This window comes from Erpetoichthys calabaricus, chromosome 14 (genome assembly GCF_900747795.2).
Source record: "Erpetoichthys calabaricus chromosome 14, fErpCal1.3, whole genome shotgun sequence".
NCBI classification, from domain to species: domain Eukaryota; kingdom Metazoa; phylum Chordata; class Cladistia; order Polypteriformes; family Polypteridae; genus Erpetoichthys; species Erpetoichthys calabaricus.
In genome coordinates, this window is record NC_041407.2 from 76,517,330 (window position 1) to 76,536,525 (window position 19,196).

Here is a 19,196-nt window from a genome sequence, read left to right on the forward strand (position 1 = left end):
GCAGAGGTAAGAACTGCTGCCTTATAATTAAAAGGTTGCAGGTTCAAGCCTGGATCTTCCTCACATTTACCGTTTCCAGTAGTGAGCTGCTATTATTATTACCATTATATCATAAAAACATACATTTGATTTGAGTCTGTAACAGCCAGTGTAAGTTTTTGCTACTTGTAAAAGATATCACTGAACGGATATAAGAAGACACACAAACGCTGGTGTATCATGTCTTCTTGGTATCTTGTTGACATTTGAATTATTTTTATTCAGTTTTATTCTTGAATAAAAGCACACTTGTTTTGTTATACAGTGCATCCGGAAAGTATTCACAGCGCATCACTTTTTCCACATTTTGTTATGTTACAGCCTTATTCCAAAATAGATTAAATCATTTTTTCCCCTCAGAATTCTACACAAAACACCCCATAATGACAACGTGAAAAAAGTTTACTTGAGATTTTTGCAAATTTATTAAAAATAAAAAAATTGAGAAAGCACATGTACATAAGTATTCACAGCCTTTGCCATGAAGCTCAAAATTGAGCTCAGGTGCATCCTGTTTCCCCTGATCATCCTTGAGATGTTTCTGCAGCTTACTTGGAGTCCACCTGTGGTAAATTCAGTTGATTGGACATGATTTGGAAAGGCACACACCTGTCTATATAAGGTCCCACAGTTGACAGTTCATGTCAGAGCACAAACCAAGCATGAAGTCAAAGAAATTGTTTGTAGACCTCTGAGACAGGATTGTCTCGAGGCACAAATCTGGGGATTGTTACAGAAAAATGTCTGCTGCTTTGAAGGTCCCAATGAGCACAGTGGCCTCCATCATCCGTAAGTGGAAGAAGTTCGAAACCACCAGGACTCTTCCTAGAGCTGGCCGGCCATCTAAACTGAGCGATCGGGGGAGAAGGGCCTTAGTCAGGGAGGTGACCAAGAACCCGATGGTCACTCTGTCAGAGCTCCAGAGGTCCTCTGTGGAGAGAGGAGAACCTTCCAGAAGGACAACCATCTCTGCAGCAATCCACCAATCAGGCCTGTATGGTAGAGTGGCCAGACGGAAGCCACTCCTTAGTAAAAGGCACATGGCAGCCCGCCTGGAGTTTGCCAAAAAACACCTGAAGGACTCTCAGACCATGAGAAAGAAAATTATTTGGTCTGATGAGACAAAGATTGAACTCTTTGGTGTGAATGCCAGGCGTCACGTTTGGAGGAAACCAGGCACCACTCATCACCAGGCCAATACCATCCCTACAGTGAAGCATGGTGGTGGCAGCATCATGCTGTGGGGATGTTTTTCAGTGGCAGGGACTGGGAGACTAGTCAGGATAAAGGGAAAGATGACTGCAACAATGTACAGAGACATCCTGGATGAAAACCTGCTCCAGAGCGCTCTTGACCTCAGACTGGGGCGACGGTTCATCTTTCAGCAGGACAACGACCCTAAGCACACAGCCTAGATATCAAAGGAGTGGCTTCAGGACAACTCAGTGAATGTCCTTGAGTGGCCCAGCCAGAGCCCAGACTTGAATCCGATTGAAAATCTCTAGAGAGATCTTAAAATTGCTGTGCACCGACGCTTCCCATCCAACCTGATGGAGCTTGAGAGGTGCTGCAAAGAGGAATGGGCGAAACTGGCCAAGGATAGGTGTGCCAAGCTTGTGGCATCATATTCAAAAAGACTTGAGGCTGTAATTGCTGCCAAAGGTGCATCGACAAAGTATTGAGCAAAGGCTGTGAATACATATGTACATGGGATTTCTCAGTTGTTTTATTTTTAATAAATTTGCAAAAACCTTAAGTAAACTTTTTTCACGTTGTCATTATGGGGTGTTGTGTGTAGAATTCTGAGTAAAAAAATGAATTTAATCCATTTTGAAATAAGGCTGTAGCAAAATGTGGAAAAAGTGATGCAATGTGAATACTTTCCGGATGCACTGTACCTTTGTGAAAGTGTTTATATTCCAGTAACCACTTGAATGATATCATATCTGTCTCCGCCTCTCTTGTGCATACACACACATTCATCCATCCATCCATCCATCCATTTTCCAACCCGCTGAATCTTAACACAGGGTCACAGGGGTCTGCTGGAGCCAATCCCAGCCAACACAGGGCACAAGGCAGGAACCAATCCCAGGCAGGGTGCCAACCCACCGCAGGACACACACACACCAAGCACACACTAGGGCCAATTTAGAATCGCCAATCCCCCTAACCGGCATGTCTTTTTTTTCTTGATCTTGCCCAATCTTCATGTTATGGTGCATGGTACTGAGAATGCAGACAGACTTGTTTTTTAGCTGCATACAACATCAGCATGGTACTACCAGATCTAAACACTAGCGTGGAGAATTGTTTGCATACTGAAGTGACTTTAGCTGCAGGTGGAAGTTCCTATACCAGTTTATATATGATGCCAAGCAGGGTTCTGTTGTGGTGCAACCATCTATTAGCCAGCGAAGAAGTTGGCTGTTGTTACAGATCCGCCTTTGTACAGAAACGGCTCCATAAGCCTGACCATAAGCAAGTGGCATTGCACATGTACTTTGTCTCCAAATCTGCCACAATCCAAACCTTTAGGCCAAATTTGTCAGGGTATTTGCGATATATTGCAAGAAAGGTCAATAGACCTCTGGTTGGAAACAGTTGCTGTTCAACACTAATATGTTGTGCTCATCAATGGTAATATGTTGTCCTGGATTGTAACTCAAAACGCAGTTCTCAACAAAGTGTTGCTAGATGTCCAATATCACAGCAAATCTGCAGTTTTTCTGCACGGGTGTCTTTGTTATCAAAGTGAAAATACTGCATGATAGTCTGGTAGCAGTCACGGGGCATCGTATCATTGATTGCCTATACAATAAATAGTTCTGACCAGGCATTGACCACAGCACTAACTGTAGTCATAGATGCTCTTGTGAAAAGAATGGAGATAAACACCATCAACTCAGAGAGGGACAGGCAAGTTCGTTGTACCACATGAACATGACTGGGAGAATTAAAAAAAAAAAACTTTTACAAGTAGCAAAAATTTTCATTGAGTGTTAGATTCAAATCAAATATATGTTTTTATTATATAATAGTAATAATAATAGCAACTCAATACCAGCTGAAAACAGTAAATGTGGGGGGGACTTTGAATCGAACACACAACCTCTTGATTATGAGACGTCAGTTCTTACCTCTGCACCACCCAAACAGACACATCTACTTTTTGTCAATTGATATTTGGGTTTCAGTTTTTACACATTGACAGCAACATGTAAATTGAATAATTTCCTTTTCTTTGGTTATATTCTTGAATAAAAGCACACTTGTTTTATTATACCTTTTTTGAAAGTGTTTATTTGATATTTGGACTTCAGTCTTTATACATTATGCACTTCACTTAAACTTACTATAATATGAAAAACTTCCTGTTTTAGTTGTTGTAGTTATGTGTTCTTGCCTCACATTTCCTGTCATCCTACATTTAAGGGGAATTTAAGGTAGCCCATCATTACAAATATTTTTGTAGACTTCAGGGATTATAGTGTTAACAAACCTAGGATGCAGTAAGAACATGTAGTAGCTCTAAGGGTCCTAAGGAATTGGTCTTCTGCCTAGAGTCCAAGGGTTCTAAGTAATGGGTCTTCTGCCTGGAAAGCTGAGACTGGAATGACATCTCCTGTACAAACAGGCAGATCATTACACATCTTTGGGACCCTGTAGCTAAATGCTTAATCTGCTATTGTTGTTTTATGAATCTATGGATTCTTTAGTATATGTGCATCTTAAGATATTAAAGTATGCTTTGGTTTGTATCTAATGATAATTTAAAGATGGGTAAGTAGGACCTATACCATTTAAAAAAAAATCTACATATGACAAGGTAGACTTAACTGGAAGCCTGTGTAATGAGTTGCAAACAGTTATGGTCATACTTTTTTAGTTGTAGTAATGATACGTGAGGCAATAACATATTAACAAAGCCTGTGAATAACATATTACACTAGCCAATCTTACTAGAAATAAATGTATACATTTACGATGTATAATTTTTCAGTATCCTCCATATTTAGATATTGTCTTCATTTTCAATATTTTCAGAATGAGGGGGAAAAAATAGGTTTTAGATATCGTAATGTGTGTTTTAAAAGATGGGCTGCTGTCAAAGATAGAGTAACACCTAAGCTGCATGCCAGTGTCAGTGTTTATTAGACCTAGGGAGTATGGAGATAATAACAAAGTACTGTCAACAAATTTATACCAATTTTTTTAAATTTATTTAATATGAACTAATCCATGCAGGGCCAGTGCCAGCCCAATGTAGCTCTATTTTTTTCAACAGTGATCTGATAACAGACACTTTTAGTGCATTAGCAACCATGGCAGTCAATCTAATATTGACCTATAAATAATATAAGTTTCATTTTACACATTAAAGGATATGCTTTGTAGCTTTGACGTTATTTGTTCACAATCATGGTATATATTAATTTGCCAAATGAAATTGCATTCTAAAGTGAAGCATATTTTATAGATTTTAAAAAACAACTAGCCTGCTCCTGGGTTTTATAACAGATATAATGTGTACTTGTGTAGCTGGGTCCCAGCGTAAACAAAAACCTTAAAATTACTGAATGTGGCCACTTTGAACTACCAAAGGTTTTGATGTATGAAAACATGCCTTTTTCATTTCCGAGGCACGCTTGTGACAACAAAAGTAAACTGGAAATAAAACATTTTACACACAGATTTTTTGATACTATTTTCTTGAGGTACAGTAATCCCTCGCTATATCACGCTTCGACTTTCGCGGCTTCACTCTATCGCGGATTTTATATGTAAGCATATCTAAATATATAACGCGGATTTTTCGCTGCTTCACGGGTTTCTGCGGACAATGGGTCTTTTTACTTCTGGTACATGCTTCCTCAGTTGGTTTGCCCAGTTGATTTCATACAAGGGACGCTATTGGCAGATGACTGAGAAGCTACCTAATCAGAGCACACAGTTAAGTTCCTGTGTGCTGATTGGCTCAGCGATGGAGTGCTGCATTAACCAGGAAGTCTCATCTCACTCATTCAGCATTAACGTGCTACTGCTACTGCTTCAGGGGCCGTGTCCAAGTGCCAACAGAAGATGCAAATGATTGCAGAAAAGGTAAAAGTTTTGAATATGTTGAAGGAAGGGAACAGCTACACTGCTGCAGGACACCATTACGGCATCAATGAGTCCATGATTCTTTTTATTTAAAAAGGAGGAAAGCATATAAGATCTACGGCCGCAGTGTCCTTTAAGCAGGGCGCAAAACAAGTTGCAAGTGGACGTAATAAGGCAGTAGTCTGGATGGAATCTGCTTTAGGGATTTGGATTGAAGACTGCCGGAAGGAGAACAACGGCGGTGCTACACAGTCGCCTGAAGAGGATCCTTTAGAAGAGCTGTAACGCTCTCCTTTGCTGTGCAGTAAAATTAAACTCATCGTTATCGGACAAGTCGTCGTGTCATTGTTGGTGAGTAACCATAATTAATTATCTATGTACAGTACTTATTACATGTACATAGTTTAGTGTCACTGTACACACATTTTACTGTGTACAATTTTTCTTGCATTGTACGTATTTATTGCTGGTGGCCTGTCTGTCGTAATGGCTGTAACATATGTGATATCGGAGACGCTCGATATCTTTAAAATAATATTTAGGTTTTACTGTATATAAACTGTGTTTACATACATAATTACAACGAATCTTACCTAATATCTAAGAGAATACAAAGGGTTTATGCTGTATAATTGTGCGGGAAATGTTTATAATAGTGTGGGAGAGTTTATAAGGGCTTAAAATATATAAAAAGAACCATATGAACATATGGTTTGTACTTCGCGGATTTTCACCTTTCGCGGGGGGGTTCTGGAATGCAACCCCCACGATGGAGGAGGGATTACTGTATTGTTACATTTCTTGCTTGCTTGTGTATTGGCAGCAGGCATCGTCTATGGAGTTAAGACAGAAATCTCTTTGCCAAGCTATATTCTGCTTAATATCCTACTTTCATTTTTGCAATTGTTTCTTCAGTGGTTATGTTCTATCATGGCTTGTAACAAAAGGTGCACGCTGAAATCATATGATTCTTCTTTCCTAGTGTATGTCCTGCGCTAACACAGGGTCCACTGCTTTCGATGCATTCCTTCACTTCTTCCGATCTAGGGCGTCTTCTGGGTATACGTCAGTCTGTCGCATGTCCTCCTTGATTCTGTCGAGCCATCGCTTTTTGGGTCTTCCACGTGGTCGCTTGCCATCTGGGCTGAGCTGAAGGGCAATCTTGGCCACTGTTTCCTTTGCTATGCAGGACATGTCCATACCACTTCAGTCGAGCCTCTCATATCTTCTTGGTGATCTGCGCCACTCTCATTTTTTTTCCTAATGCCCATGTTCATGGCATGATTCCATCTCATGAGTCCGAGAGACCATTGGAGCATCTTCATCTCCATCGTATGGAGTGCCTGTTCTTGTTGTGTGGTGGCTGGGCAACATTTAATACCATAGAGGTCGAACAACAGTCTTGTACACTTTTGCCTTGATGAAATTCCGAATCTGTCGATTGCACAGGACGCCCAGGAGGGTGCTACCTTCGGTGTTTACTGCACACAGGAACAGAGGCATTTGAACTCGGTGGTCTTGTTCAGGTCATGGCCATCCACTTGTATTGTTCCCTCTGGCTACAGGCCGTTTTCATCTAGCCGATCTTTCCACCACTGCGTCTGCCACTCTAGGGCGGGTCTTGTTTCCTACATGATCATGATGTCATCCACATACAGCAATATTCATAGTATTGGTGTATGGATATCTGCCGTAACTGTGTCCATACTTAGGATGAAGAGCAGCGGTGATATTGCTGAGCCTTGGTGGATGCCTGCTCGGATTGGGAAGGGCAGTGAGGCTCTGACGGAACATGACATTGCGCTCATCACCATTTGCATAAAGTTGCTGGATCCATCGCACATAAGCTTTGGGTATGCCATGTTCACGGAGGGCTCTCCAGATCAGGGCATGTGCTTCCCTGTGAAAGACCTTCTCTATGTCCTGGAGTGCGATACAGATGGTTTTATTTTTATCTCCCGATGTCGTTCTATGAGCAGGCGGACGGCATAGATGGCGTCAATTGTTCCACAACCTTTCACGAAGCCACACTGGTTGGGGCTGATGATAACAAGATTTCAAAGGCGATATTCGAGGATGCACTCGAAGATCTTCATGGCGTGCCATAGGAGACATGTGGGACGGTAAGTTTTGCCGTCGTTGATGTTGCCCTTTCCTTTCCAAATCAGTACTGTAGTGCTGGTCGTCCAGGCTTCGGGCATCATCTCTTCATCAAAGGTCCTTTTGACTAGTGTCGTTAGTAATTCTACACCTTTACACCCAAATTTAATCACTGCCTCTGTCTTTGCGGTGGTGATTGGGTGAACAGGGTCAAAGACTGTGTTGCCAGGTGGAATAGGTGGGTTGGAGAACTCTTTGTTACTGATCTTCGTGAAGTATTCGTTCCATCTGCGCAGAATTTCTGGTGGTTCTCACAGGAGTTGATGGTTCCCATTCTTGATACTCTGAACTTGTCCAATATCCGGGGTCGATCAGTGGCGGGCTTTGGCGATGCAATAGATCTTATTTACGCCTCATTGTATTGCTTAGCTTTCTCTTTGGCCACTGCCTGTTTTGCTGAGGTCTTCAGTTCCCTGTATCGGTGGTTGTCTTGGCTGAGGTGTGTTTGCTGCCAGGTTTTATATGCCGCTTTCTTCTCTTTTAGGATTGCTTGGACTTCATTGTTCCACCAACATGTCTACTTGTCAATAAATTTTTTTACCAGCCTGCGTTTTCCCGAGTTTTGCGAGTGATGTTGTGTATTTCCTGGACCAAACCTTGCCACATAGAATCTGGTGGTAGCTTCGGATCAACAGTGAGCGACTGGAGAGCATCTGCGAATTGGTTCTTATGTTCTAGTAGCTTCCTCCACCATTTGATGCCAGCTGCATCCGGTTTGGGCCTCCACTTGGTCTGTAGTTTCATGTCCAAGATGAGAATGCGGTGTTGTGGCGCAATGCAGACCGACAGGATTATCTTTGCATCCACAGTCAGCTTCATGTCTCGTGTTTGGATTAGCCAATGATCTGCGTGTACTGACTAACACTAGCTTAGGTGGTGAGGTGACTCGCTCGTTTCTTGTAAAAGGTGTTGACTATGACGAGGTCATGAATTTCAGCATGATCAAGATGCGACAGCTGTTGTCATTCCGTTCTCCATACCCTTGCCCTCCATGCTGTTGGTCATAGTTGTCACGTGTCATGCCGACAAGCCCATTTAAGTCGCTGCCAATGAAGATGTGTTCTTCTATGCTGACCTTGTGAATGGTTGTCGATGGAATCCCAGAAAGTTTGTTTTCCTCCTCTTGGCATCTGGTCTGCAGCACATATGCTGAGAATATTGGCAAGGTTGTTGATCCGGATTTGATCTTGATTGCCTGTCTCATATTCGGCCAACTTCAACGACATCGTCTCTCAGATGTTCATTGACAACTATAGCTTCTCCATTTCGACATGCTATTTGGCCTTTGTAGTAAAGCTTGTAGCCTTCACCAATTTCTTTTGCTTTTGCTCTGTATCATTTTGTTTCTTGGATGCAGGCAATCTCCACTCACCTGAGTTTGAGGACGTCAGCCAGTTTGCATGTATGACCAGTGAGCATGCCATTGTTGTTGATAGTGGCTGAACGTAGGTGTTGGACTAGCTTCTTTGGGCCAATTTGTCCACCAGTGGGTAGTCCTCGTGACTTCTTCACGCTGCTCAGGCGAGGGTGATGTGCATCACTTAAGGGGGATGCCCTAGAGTTCCTGAATAAGTTTTGTGATGACATTAAAGCCATGAAATGTGACTAGAAAATACCAACCGATGCATCACTTTACCTGACGTTGGACCTCCTCGTTAGCCAAGGTCGGATTGCATGATCAGCACCACTGGGAGGTGATAGTAGGATTTTCCTGACCACTCAAATCATATGATTGTTTTTTCCTAAATAGAGCCTACTTTTCACCAATTACATTGTATTGTTATGATTGTCATGATGAATTGCAGTGTGGTGGTTTCATAATACTTCTTACAAATAACAATCTGAAATTAACTAATTATACTGCATTGTTTTTTTTTTCACATTGGGACCACAGTAACCATTAGCTTCATTATAAAACCACAGGGTCAGGCTATGTGTTTTGTAGAGTTTATGAAGTATGGTTCACTTTAGAATGCAATTTCATGTGTCAAATTAAAATACACAATGATTTTTTTTTTGTTCTTTATTTCGCCTTATACAATTTCTTGTATTAGGAATTTGTTAGTTTTTGCATACCCCTTGGGGTCAGAGCACAGGGTCAGCCATTGTACAGCGCCCCTGGAGCAATTACAGGTTAAGGGTCTTGCTCAAGGGCCCAGCAGAGTAGGATCTCTTTTTGGCAGTGATGGGGATTCGAACCGGCAACCTTCGGTATACCAGCGCAGATCCTTAGCCTCAGAGCCACCACTCCGCCCTTAGATTTTCAAGAAATAATTTCAGAAATATAAAATTTATCATTTAAAGTTATAATTTTCTCTTCTGGTATCAGGTTAAAATTACTATAGTGGTGTGTGCAAGGAGAGACAAGGTTTGATACCATAATATTTAGTTTGCGATATACTGCAATGTGGGATCTTATTTTATTTTTATTATAATGAACTTTTTAAAAATCTGTACAGCTAATACTTGTAGGTATTTTGTAAGGCAGTTCAGAATTATCAAGTGTCAGATTGGCAGATGTTCTAAACAGAAGACAAGGATTATCTGGTATCACTTTAGATTATATACGGTATGCTGTACTTACCATGTAATTATCTGTATAATTACAGATTAACATGGTTTATGGACAAAACTGGAAATGTGCGTATGCAAAAAAAAAAAATCCAGATGCCTAAAACAGTGTGTATGCCAAGTTCCACGCACTTCCCCTTTATAAAACCCAATGATCATGAAGTTTAACAAATGTTATAGTTGTGCACCTGATTGGCCAGCAAGTTCCCTTTGAAAAGCTCCGGTGGCTGAAAACCGAGAGTGGACAGAACTTGCAAAGGAGCAGGTAGAGCACAATTCCTCAAAGTCTGTCTTTGTAAAGCCAGCACCAGTTCAGCACATAGCTCCAAGAGGATAGCTCATGGAAATTTAAATCGACTTAGAAACCAGTCATCATCATCATCTATAAATATGTGTTGTCTTCTAATTCATCCATTTGCAATGTCTTCTAACAACTGTAAAGCAGCTCCATTATATTGTTACAGAATGATTACAATCAAGTGAATTAACGATATGATGATAATGATAAGTAAACGATATGCAATTCATTTCGATGTATTTGATAAATCATTGATGCAAATGTAAAAAAAGAAAGGGATACCACACAGAAGCAGTAGCCCTGCTTTGATGCTGGGTGCTGCCCGTTTGCAAAACCAGAAAACTGCATATGCACGGTGTGAGGCTACTATGAAAATGTTAGTGGCTTTACACCATTTTGAATTGTGCATGGAAAAGTGTGTATGAAACATTTCTGTGCAGAAATTATAGCAGTTTTTATGAATGGTCTCCCCCTTTCAGGGCATCATAGTGTTTGGGTCATAGTAATGGTAGGTATATTAAAGCAGTCATATTTAGTATTTTGTTGCATATCCATTGCTTGCAATGACTACTTGTAGTCATTAACATCACAAAGTGTTGAGGATCTTCTCTGGTGATGCTCTGCCAAGACTCTAATGTAGCCATCTTCAGCCTCTTCTTGTTTTTAGGGCTTGCCCCTTTAAGTTTTCTCTTCAGCATATAGAAGGCATGCTCAATTAGAATTAAATCGGGTAAAGGTTTCCATTTTTTAGCTTTGAAAAACTCTTGTATAGCTTTAACAGTATGTTTGGGATCATTATCTTGTTGTAGGATGAGTTTGGAGGCATTCATTGGAACTTAAGCAGAATTCATTGTGCGACTACTGTCAACATTTACATTATCAGTGAAGATAAATGTGCCAGTACATGGGGCAGCCATAGATTCTCAAGATGTAACAACCCCATCACCAGGTGGTTTGCTTTGAATCTTGGGCAGTTTCTGTCATCTCCACAATTTGCCCATGCCTTGACTCTTGATACAGGGTAATCTTTGTCTTATCTGTCAACAACACTTTTTTTCTTTGCAGATTTTTTAAGTATTTTTTTGCAAACTGTAATCTCCCCATCCTGTTTTGTGGCTTGCTAGTGGTTTGCATCTTGCAGTTGGGACCATTGTATTTTTGTTCATGAAATCTTCTGCGAATAGACATCTCTGACACATCCGTATTTGCCTCCTGAAGACTGTTTCTGATCTGTTGGACAGGCGTTTGGAACTTTTTCTTTACCATAGTGAGGACTCTTCTGTCACCAGCAGTGGAAGTCTTTCTTGGCCCACTAGTCCCTTTGTGATTACTGAGGTCACCATTGCATTCTTCTTAATGATATTCCAGACAGTTGATTTAGATAATCTTAAGGTTTTACTGATGTTTGTAAGGTTTTTATTCTTGTTTTTCAGCCTTATAATAGCTTCTTTGACTTTAATTGGCACAGCTGTTGTCCTCATGTTGAACAATGACAACTACAGACTCTAAAGGTAGTCTGTAGGTAGAAGCAAGCCTAGGTACTGTATCTTATACCTGCACTATTGAAGCAATGAAACACTCCTGAAAAAATCACAAACACCTGTCATGGAAATTGTCCTAAACATTATGGTTACCTAAAGTGAAGGGACCAAGATGTATAAAAAGTGTTGTAATTTCTACATGGTGTGACTGAAATGTGTGCAAGTACCCTTAAATTAAAGTCTGCGATGTGCACTTTAATCACATCTGAATTGTTTGATTTGTAATTTTAAATAGTGGTATAGAAGGGTAAATAAAGGAATAAAACATTTTTGTCCTAATCTTTATGGATGGCATTGTATATGAGCTTGTTGGACATGCCATTCCAAAACCATGTCCATTAATATGGAGTTGCCCCAACCTCCTCTTAGCAGCTATAACAGCCTCCACTTATCTGTGAAGGGTTTCCACAAGATTTTGAAGTGTGTCCTGAGAATATGTTCAGCCAAAAGAACATTTGTGAGGTTAGGTACTGATATTGGACAAGAAAGCTTGGCTCACAAACTGTGTTCAGTTCATTCCAAAGGTATTCAAAATGGTTGAGGTCAGGAATCTGTGTATATGCATTGTACTTCTGGATAAAAATGTATTGGTTTTCAGCTCTCTTGCACACTGAGCCCATCCCTATCTATCTATCTATCTATCTATCTATCTATCTATCTATCTATCTATCTATCTATCTATCTATCTATCTATCTATCTATCTATCTATCTATCTATCTATCTATCTATCTATCTATCTATCTATCTATCTATCTATCTATCTATCTATCTATCTATCTATCTATCTATCTATCTATCTATCTATCTATCTATCTATCTATCTATCTATCTATCTATCTATCTATCTATCTATCTATCTATCTATCTATCTATCTATCTATCTATCTATCTATCTATCTATCTATCTATCTATCTATCTATCTATCTATCTATCTATCTATCTATCTATCTATCTATCTATCTATCTATCTATCTATCTATCTATCTATCTATCTATCTATCTATCTATCTATCTATCTATCTATCTATCTATCTATCTATCTATCTATCTATCTATCTATCTATCTATCTATCTATCTATCTATCTATCTATCTATCTATGACTAAAGACAAAATCATAGTGAGTCATTGGGTATGTCAGACTAAACGATTGACCTTCATGTTAGCATGCCAGTGGCTGCCTCCAACTCAGTAAGATTATTAAAATACAATACAGTTTACAATACAGTTTATTTTTGTATAGCCCAAAATCACACAGGAAGTGCCGCAATGGGCTTTAACAGGCCCTGCCTCTTGACAGCCCCCCAGCCTTGACTCTCTAAGAACACAACGAAAAACTCCCAAAAAAACCTAGTAGGGAAAAATGGAAGAAACCTTGGGAAAGGCAGTTCAGAGAGAGACCCCTTTCCAGGTAGATTGGGCGTGCAGTGGGTGTCAAAAGAAGGGGGTCAATACAATACAGTACAGTACACAGAACAATTTCTCAATATAGTAAAAAAAAAAAAAAAAAAAAAAAAAAAAATATATAAATTTGAGAAGTACAGAGCAGAATGAAGGCTATGACTGAAAATCACTAGAAAAGTTGTGTAATATGTCATGAGCTTTATTTGTAGCATTAAGGAGTAGTGTTAATCAAGGCACCCCATAAAAAGCATTGTTTTCATCATTTCTATATTCCATATACTCCTGACGCTTGACCAGTGAGAATGACTGCATTGATCTCGGGCACTGAAACAGCACATGTGCAGACATTTTGTTAAAATATGTTTGTTGTGGTATTCTGGTAGTACAATGTCAGCTATACCTGTTAGAGTATTGCATTTGAGACAGATTAGATATGCAGTACAGTCCTCCACAGAGCCTGGAACATGCATATGCTAAGCGTCATAGGAATTTACAACCCGGAAGGAGTGGTTGCTAGGTTACAGCAAGGTGTGGGCCTGCCATGTTACGTATGAGCTGTGATAAGTGGTCCATTAAGTTGTAACATTTTAAATAAATAATCAAGTCCCAAGAGCATGCAGGCTCAGAACAGATGCAGGTGTGCACCTGACAGTGCTGCTCTGGGGTTGATTGCAGTGTTTTGCTGATTGCGCACTCACATGCAAATGCAGGTGGATCAGTTAGGTGCTGCATTCTCACCTCAGAGTGGGTGGAGGATCACATCTGCACCCAATCAAGCTAATATAAGAGGAACTTGCATGGCAGAGGGGACAAGGAATGACAGAGAAACAGAAAGAGAGACGGAGGTTAAAGACGGGAGAGAGACGGTGTGGGAGAATGGAGGAAGGCAGCTGGGAGGAGATTCCCCTAGGAGGTGCATAGGGCTGACACTTGGGGGCTGAAGTGGGTCACTCCAGCCGAGCATTTCTAGGAGTAGTTGGATTGACCTGATGCTCGTTGAGGCTCCCAAATAAGGCCAAGGAGTGGCAGCGGCAGCATGAGACGAAGGAGCAAGGCCTTGGTGCGGTGCACTGCTGTATTTATCTACCAGCTGTATTTATTTACCAAGCCCAAGTCTACCTTCCACCCATCATCCTTTCTGTCTGTCTTTCTGAAATAAAAACTTGGTTCTCTTCTAATTTTCTCAAACTTTATGGTAAAACTAAGGTTCTCATCATTGGCACTAAATCTACTCTCGCCAAACTTGACAGTTTTTTCTTGACAATTGATGGTTCTATAGTTTTTCCTTCCCCTCAGGTTAAGAGCTTGGGTGACATCCTGTTGAGTTTCTCAAAGTTCATATTAACAATACTACCCAGTCCACATATTTTCACCTTCGCAATATAAATCGTCTCCATCTATTCCTCTCAGCTAATAGTACTGCTATTCTTGTACATGCTCTGGTAACATCACATATTGATTACTGTCTGTAATTGTGTACTGGCTGGCCTCCTTCTCAATCTTTTGCATAGGCTTCAGGTGGTCCAGAATTCTGCTGCTCAAGTTATTACTGGAACCACTTCCACAGAACACATTAACCTGGTCCTTTGTGAACTTCACTGGCTCCCTGTTAAATACCATATTAATTTCAAGATTTTGCAATTAACATTCAAAGTTCTTCATAGCCTGGCACCTTCATATCTTTCAGATCTACTTCATATTTATGCACCTTCTCATTCTCTTGGATGTTCTTATTTAAATCTCTTGGCTACACCCTCTGCTCGTTTATCTGTCATAGGGTCTAGAACCTTTAGCTTAGTTGCTTCTCGTCTTTGGAACTCCCTTGCTTAAGATATCCATAGCATTGATTCACTTCCCATCTTCAAATCCAGACTTATAACATCTTTTTAAACCTGCCTACTCCCCTTGATTTTTTCCATTGACTGTACAGTTTAGTACTTTTTAAATCATATATACAGTACATAATGTTATTTTAATTATATATTATTATTTGTTGTTGTTTTCTTTTTATTAATTTATTTATTTTAGTATTTCTTTGACTTTTTTGTAAGGTGTCCTTGAGTGTCTTGAAAGGCACCTTTAAATAAAATGAATTAATATTTGTTATTGCTGCCTGGAGCCCCCGGTGCCAGCAGCAACCCAAGCCAAAGAGGAAAAGTTGGCTGTGCCTGACAGAAGGACGTCTCCTCTGACTGCAGGATCCCATCTTCTGGTAACCAGAGGAGACATTGGTCATTAGACAGGATGCACCGGGAAAGCTTATAAATATTAAGACCTTTTAATGTCGTTTGTCTGTATTGAATTTGAATTTTCAAGTTGTAAAAATCATCCTCTCCTTTAAGACAGTTAAGCAACATGTGTTAAAAAATAATAAGTTACTTGTCAAGCTTTTTGGGCAAATCCCAGATATGCCAGTTACGAGATATTTCTTTGAGAACTTTAAAATAATCATTTGTACTTTTTAAGGCAGTCATGTATCTGTCTATGTTCATACTTCTGTGTGCAGAGACAACTTGCAGAAACATGGAGTATGCATAAGAGTGCTGGGAGATTTGGACATGCTTCCACTAGACATTCAGAAGCTCATTGCACAAGCAGTATTATCAACCAGAACTCACAACAAGTAAGTTATAAAATATTTAACACAAAAAGTTATCATGTAAGGCCTTAACTAAAGCAGTATAATTGCATTTTGCATTACATATCAGATGATCCTTTCAAAGAGTTAGCTTTGACTATAAGAGAAATAGTCTACTGTTTTCATTTGTCCTGTAATAGTTCAACTTTTACAACTTGAAATTTTTATTTGGGTTTGCCTCCGGTTCTACAAGTTATAAAAATTGTTGAAATATAAAGTATCATCCTTTTGAGAAACTCCATTATTTAATGTTTTCATGATGGTGGGGTAAAATGCTGTTTCAAATGTTGATCCAGACTCTCCCCTAGTTGACTGGTGGGGTTGAGATATGGTAATTGGGATTGCCATGGTATATGGTGTGAGGTACAGTACTGTCCTGCCAGTAGTGGAATCTAGATAGTATACTAGCATAGTGGTTAGCCCAGCTATCACAGAGTCCCAGAATGCCATTTGTTAATTCTAATCAGACACTGCTTATATGGAGCTTTGCATATTATATTATGCATTCTCATATGATGATTATATGATGTAAGAAATTTTTTAGGGTTTAAGGAATTAATAAATGAATGCACATGTATATACCTTAAGAGATGTGTGTGTTAATGAAATTAAATTGAAATATATTTATCTGCATATAATATGTAGCATTTAATGAACATTATCATTGTCATATAATCAGGGATGTGCTTGCCATAGCCTTGTCCAGCTTTATTTATTTTACCTTTCTTTAACTTTTAAATGCTTTGCCAGTTTGAATTGCAGATATTACAGTTGCAAAAGAGTACCTGTGTATTAGTCTCCTGGAAAGTTTAAATATGCATTATCTCCAAGATTTCCACTTGTCATGAGGCTGACACTAACCACTCACATTACCAGATTCTGAAAACAGATGCAAATGATTAGAAAGGATAATAAGTTAAGATAGTATGCTGGATATGAAAAAGAGTGGCCATCACAAAAGAAGTAGCATTTCAATCCATTTTAATAAATCAAAAACAACATAAGGGCCCAAATCATATGTTTTATTGATGTTTAAAACCTCTGCTTATTCTGAATAAAAACCTATTTGAGAACCAGCAGATCCAGCTTTTGCTCATGAGCTGTGAGGCAAATGAATTGATTCACGGAAAAATGTTGGAATTTCCATTAAAAGCCTAAGCTTTCTTTTTTACTTCTGAGGTTGTCTGCATGTGTGAACTTTATTAACTGCAACAGGTTCAGCCAGGGAAATCATATAACTTGTTAGACAGCTTTTATCACAGGTTATACAGGGCCAGTAAGGAGCACTTAATACGAAAAAAAATAATAATAATAATAAGACATTTATTTTTCATTGCAGCTCTTACATCTTTTCTTTGTAAACATGTGCAACATATGAAGATTTCTTTGATGCGCATGAAAATAAGGATGTCTATTTAACAAATCCAAAGCTCTTTTAGCAACAAAAGAATTTCAGTTACTTATTTGGGGAAATGACTACCAGTTTGAAAATATGCTATTTATTTGATGACAAAAACTGGTTTACATACATTTATTGAGAAATTATCTTATCATGCAATCTGCAATTTAAGGAGACAAGTTATATAAAACTTGATCCATTAAACCAGTGATCTATACTACTTGTTGATATTAATTTATAAGGCTTAAAATCTCAGCAGACTTGATAAGTAAACTGATTAGCATCTTTAACGGTATTTAGATTTTAAAAAAGGCACAATTTAGAAGAAAAACGTACACGGCACAACACATTAGAAACTTGGATGTTTTGTTCTTTCTGTCAGGTTGTGTTTGCAGATTTCTAAGATATTTAGAAGTCAACATGAAGATTTAGTTTGCTTTTTTAATAACTTAAAGAACATAGTATAATATGTAAAAGATAAATCAGTGCAATATATGCAAAAGGGTCAAAAGATGGAATGTGTGTATGTGGTTTTCCATAGCATGCAAAACATTTGTTTAAATAGGATACTTATTGAAAATGAAAAAGGTTGATATGGTCATAGAGAACGAATCAGGTAAATAGTACAAGTTTACAAATGTTTGTGGATAGTAAACTCTTCAGAGGTAATTCTGCTGATATTGTAATGTACAATAGGTCCTTTTTATGCTATAACCTTTCTTTGTTTGAAATTTTATTAAAGCAGTATTACACAGGAAAAACAATACCAGTTTTACAATCTCAATTATTTTTTCAACTTAAAATATTAATATTCCTGCTTGGTAGTGATTTGTGATACTGAAGGTTTTTAAGTGATCCTTTTGAGGAATGCAGAGTTGGCAAACATTACATTTAGATTTAACATTCTAGCAGCAACATTTCCAAATTTGTTGAAAAATATTGTGAAAAACTGAAATTTATTGTCGTGTATATTGTTCAAGCAAGTACACTGACAAAAAATTAAGAGAACACTTAAATCACACATCAGATCTTGATGAATGAATTGTTCAAGTGGAAAATCTTTACTGAGTAATATTATGTAGTTTGTTGAGAACCCAAATCACCAACCCACTGATGGCTGGATTCAACATCACACCGAAAATCAAAGTCAAAAATTGAAATCACAAGACTGTGGGGACAGTCAGTGACATCAATGCCTTCATCACCCAGGAATTGCCTACACACTCTGGCCACATGAGACCAGGCATTGTCTTGCACCAGAAGCAACCCAGGGCCCACTGGACAAGCGTAAGGTTTGGCAATGGCTCTGAGGATTTTCATCCCAGTAACTATCAGCAGGTCAGGGTACCATTGCCTTGCACGTGGAAGTCTGTGCGATCCTTCAAGGATATGCCTCACCAGACCATCACTAACCCACCAAACCGGTCATCCTGGATTGTGTTGCAGGCTGCACAATGTTCACCATGGCGTCTCCAGACTCTTTCACGTTTGTCACATGTGCTCAGTGTGAGGCAATTCTCATTTGTGAAGAGAACAGGGCACCATTGGTGGAGCTGCCAATTGTGGCATTATCTGGGGAATGCCAATCGTGCTGCATGATGAGGACATTGGACCCTCATGCTACCCTCATGGAATCTGTTTCTGACAGTTTAGTCAGAAACACTCACAACTGGAGGTCATTTTGTGGGGCTCTGGCAGTGCTCCCCCAGTTTCTTCTCACGTAAAGGAGCAGATACCTGGCCTTCTGCTGGGTTGATGCCCTTCTATGACCCTGTCCAGTTCTCCTCGTGTAATAGCCTGTCTCTTGGTATCTCCTCCATGCTCTTGAGACTATGCTGGGAGACATAGCAATCCTTTTCGTGACGGCATGTATGGATATGCCATCCAGGAGTAGCTGAACTACCTGGAGGAACTGAGGTGGTACCTGAATCATCTGCCTCATCCTACCAGTAGGGACAAGGACAGTACCAAAACGCAAAACTATCCACACGTTTCTACATTCTGCATCAGCCAGCTTTTTCACTTCTGACGCTGATATCAAA

At 39.4% G+C, this 19,196-nt stretch overlaps 1 protein-coding gene across 3 annotated transcripts in view; it reads left to right on the top strand.

The window, feature by feature from the left end:
* Positions 1-19,196, top strand: part of dhdds (dehydrodolichyl diphosphate synthase) — a 67,553-nt gene that overhangs the window by 36,157 nt on the left and 12,200 nt on the right. For all 3 annotated transcript variants that reach the window (XM_028819058.2, XM_028819057.2, XM_051919099.1), the window contains one exon: positions 15,624-15,740. In XM_028819058.2, the coding sequence (XP_028674891.1) occupies positions 15,624-15,740 (117 nt within the window). The remainder of the gene's footprint in view (positions 1-15,623; positions 15,741-19,196) is intronic.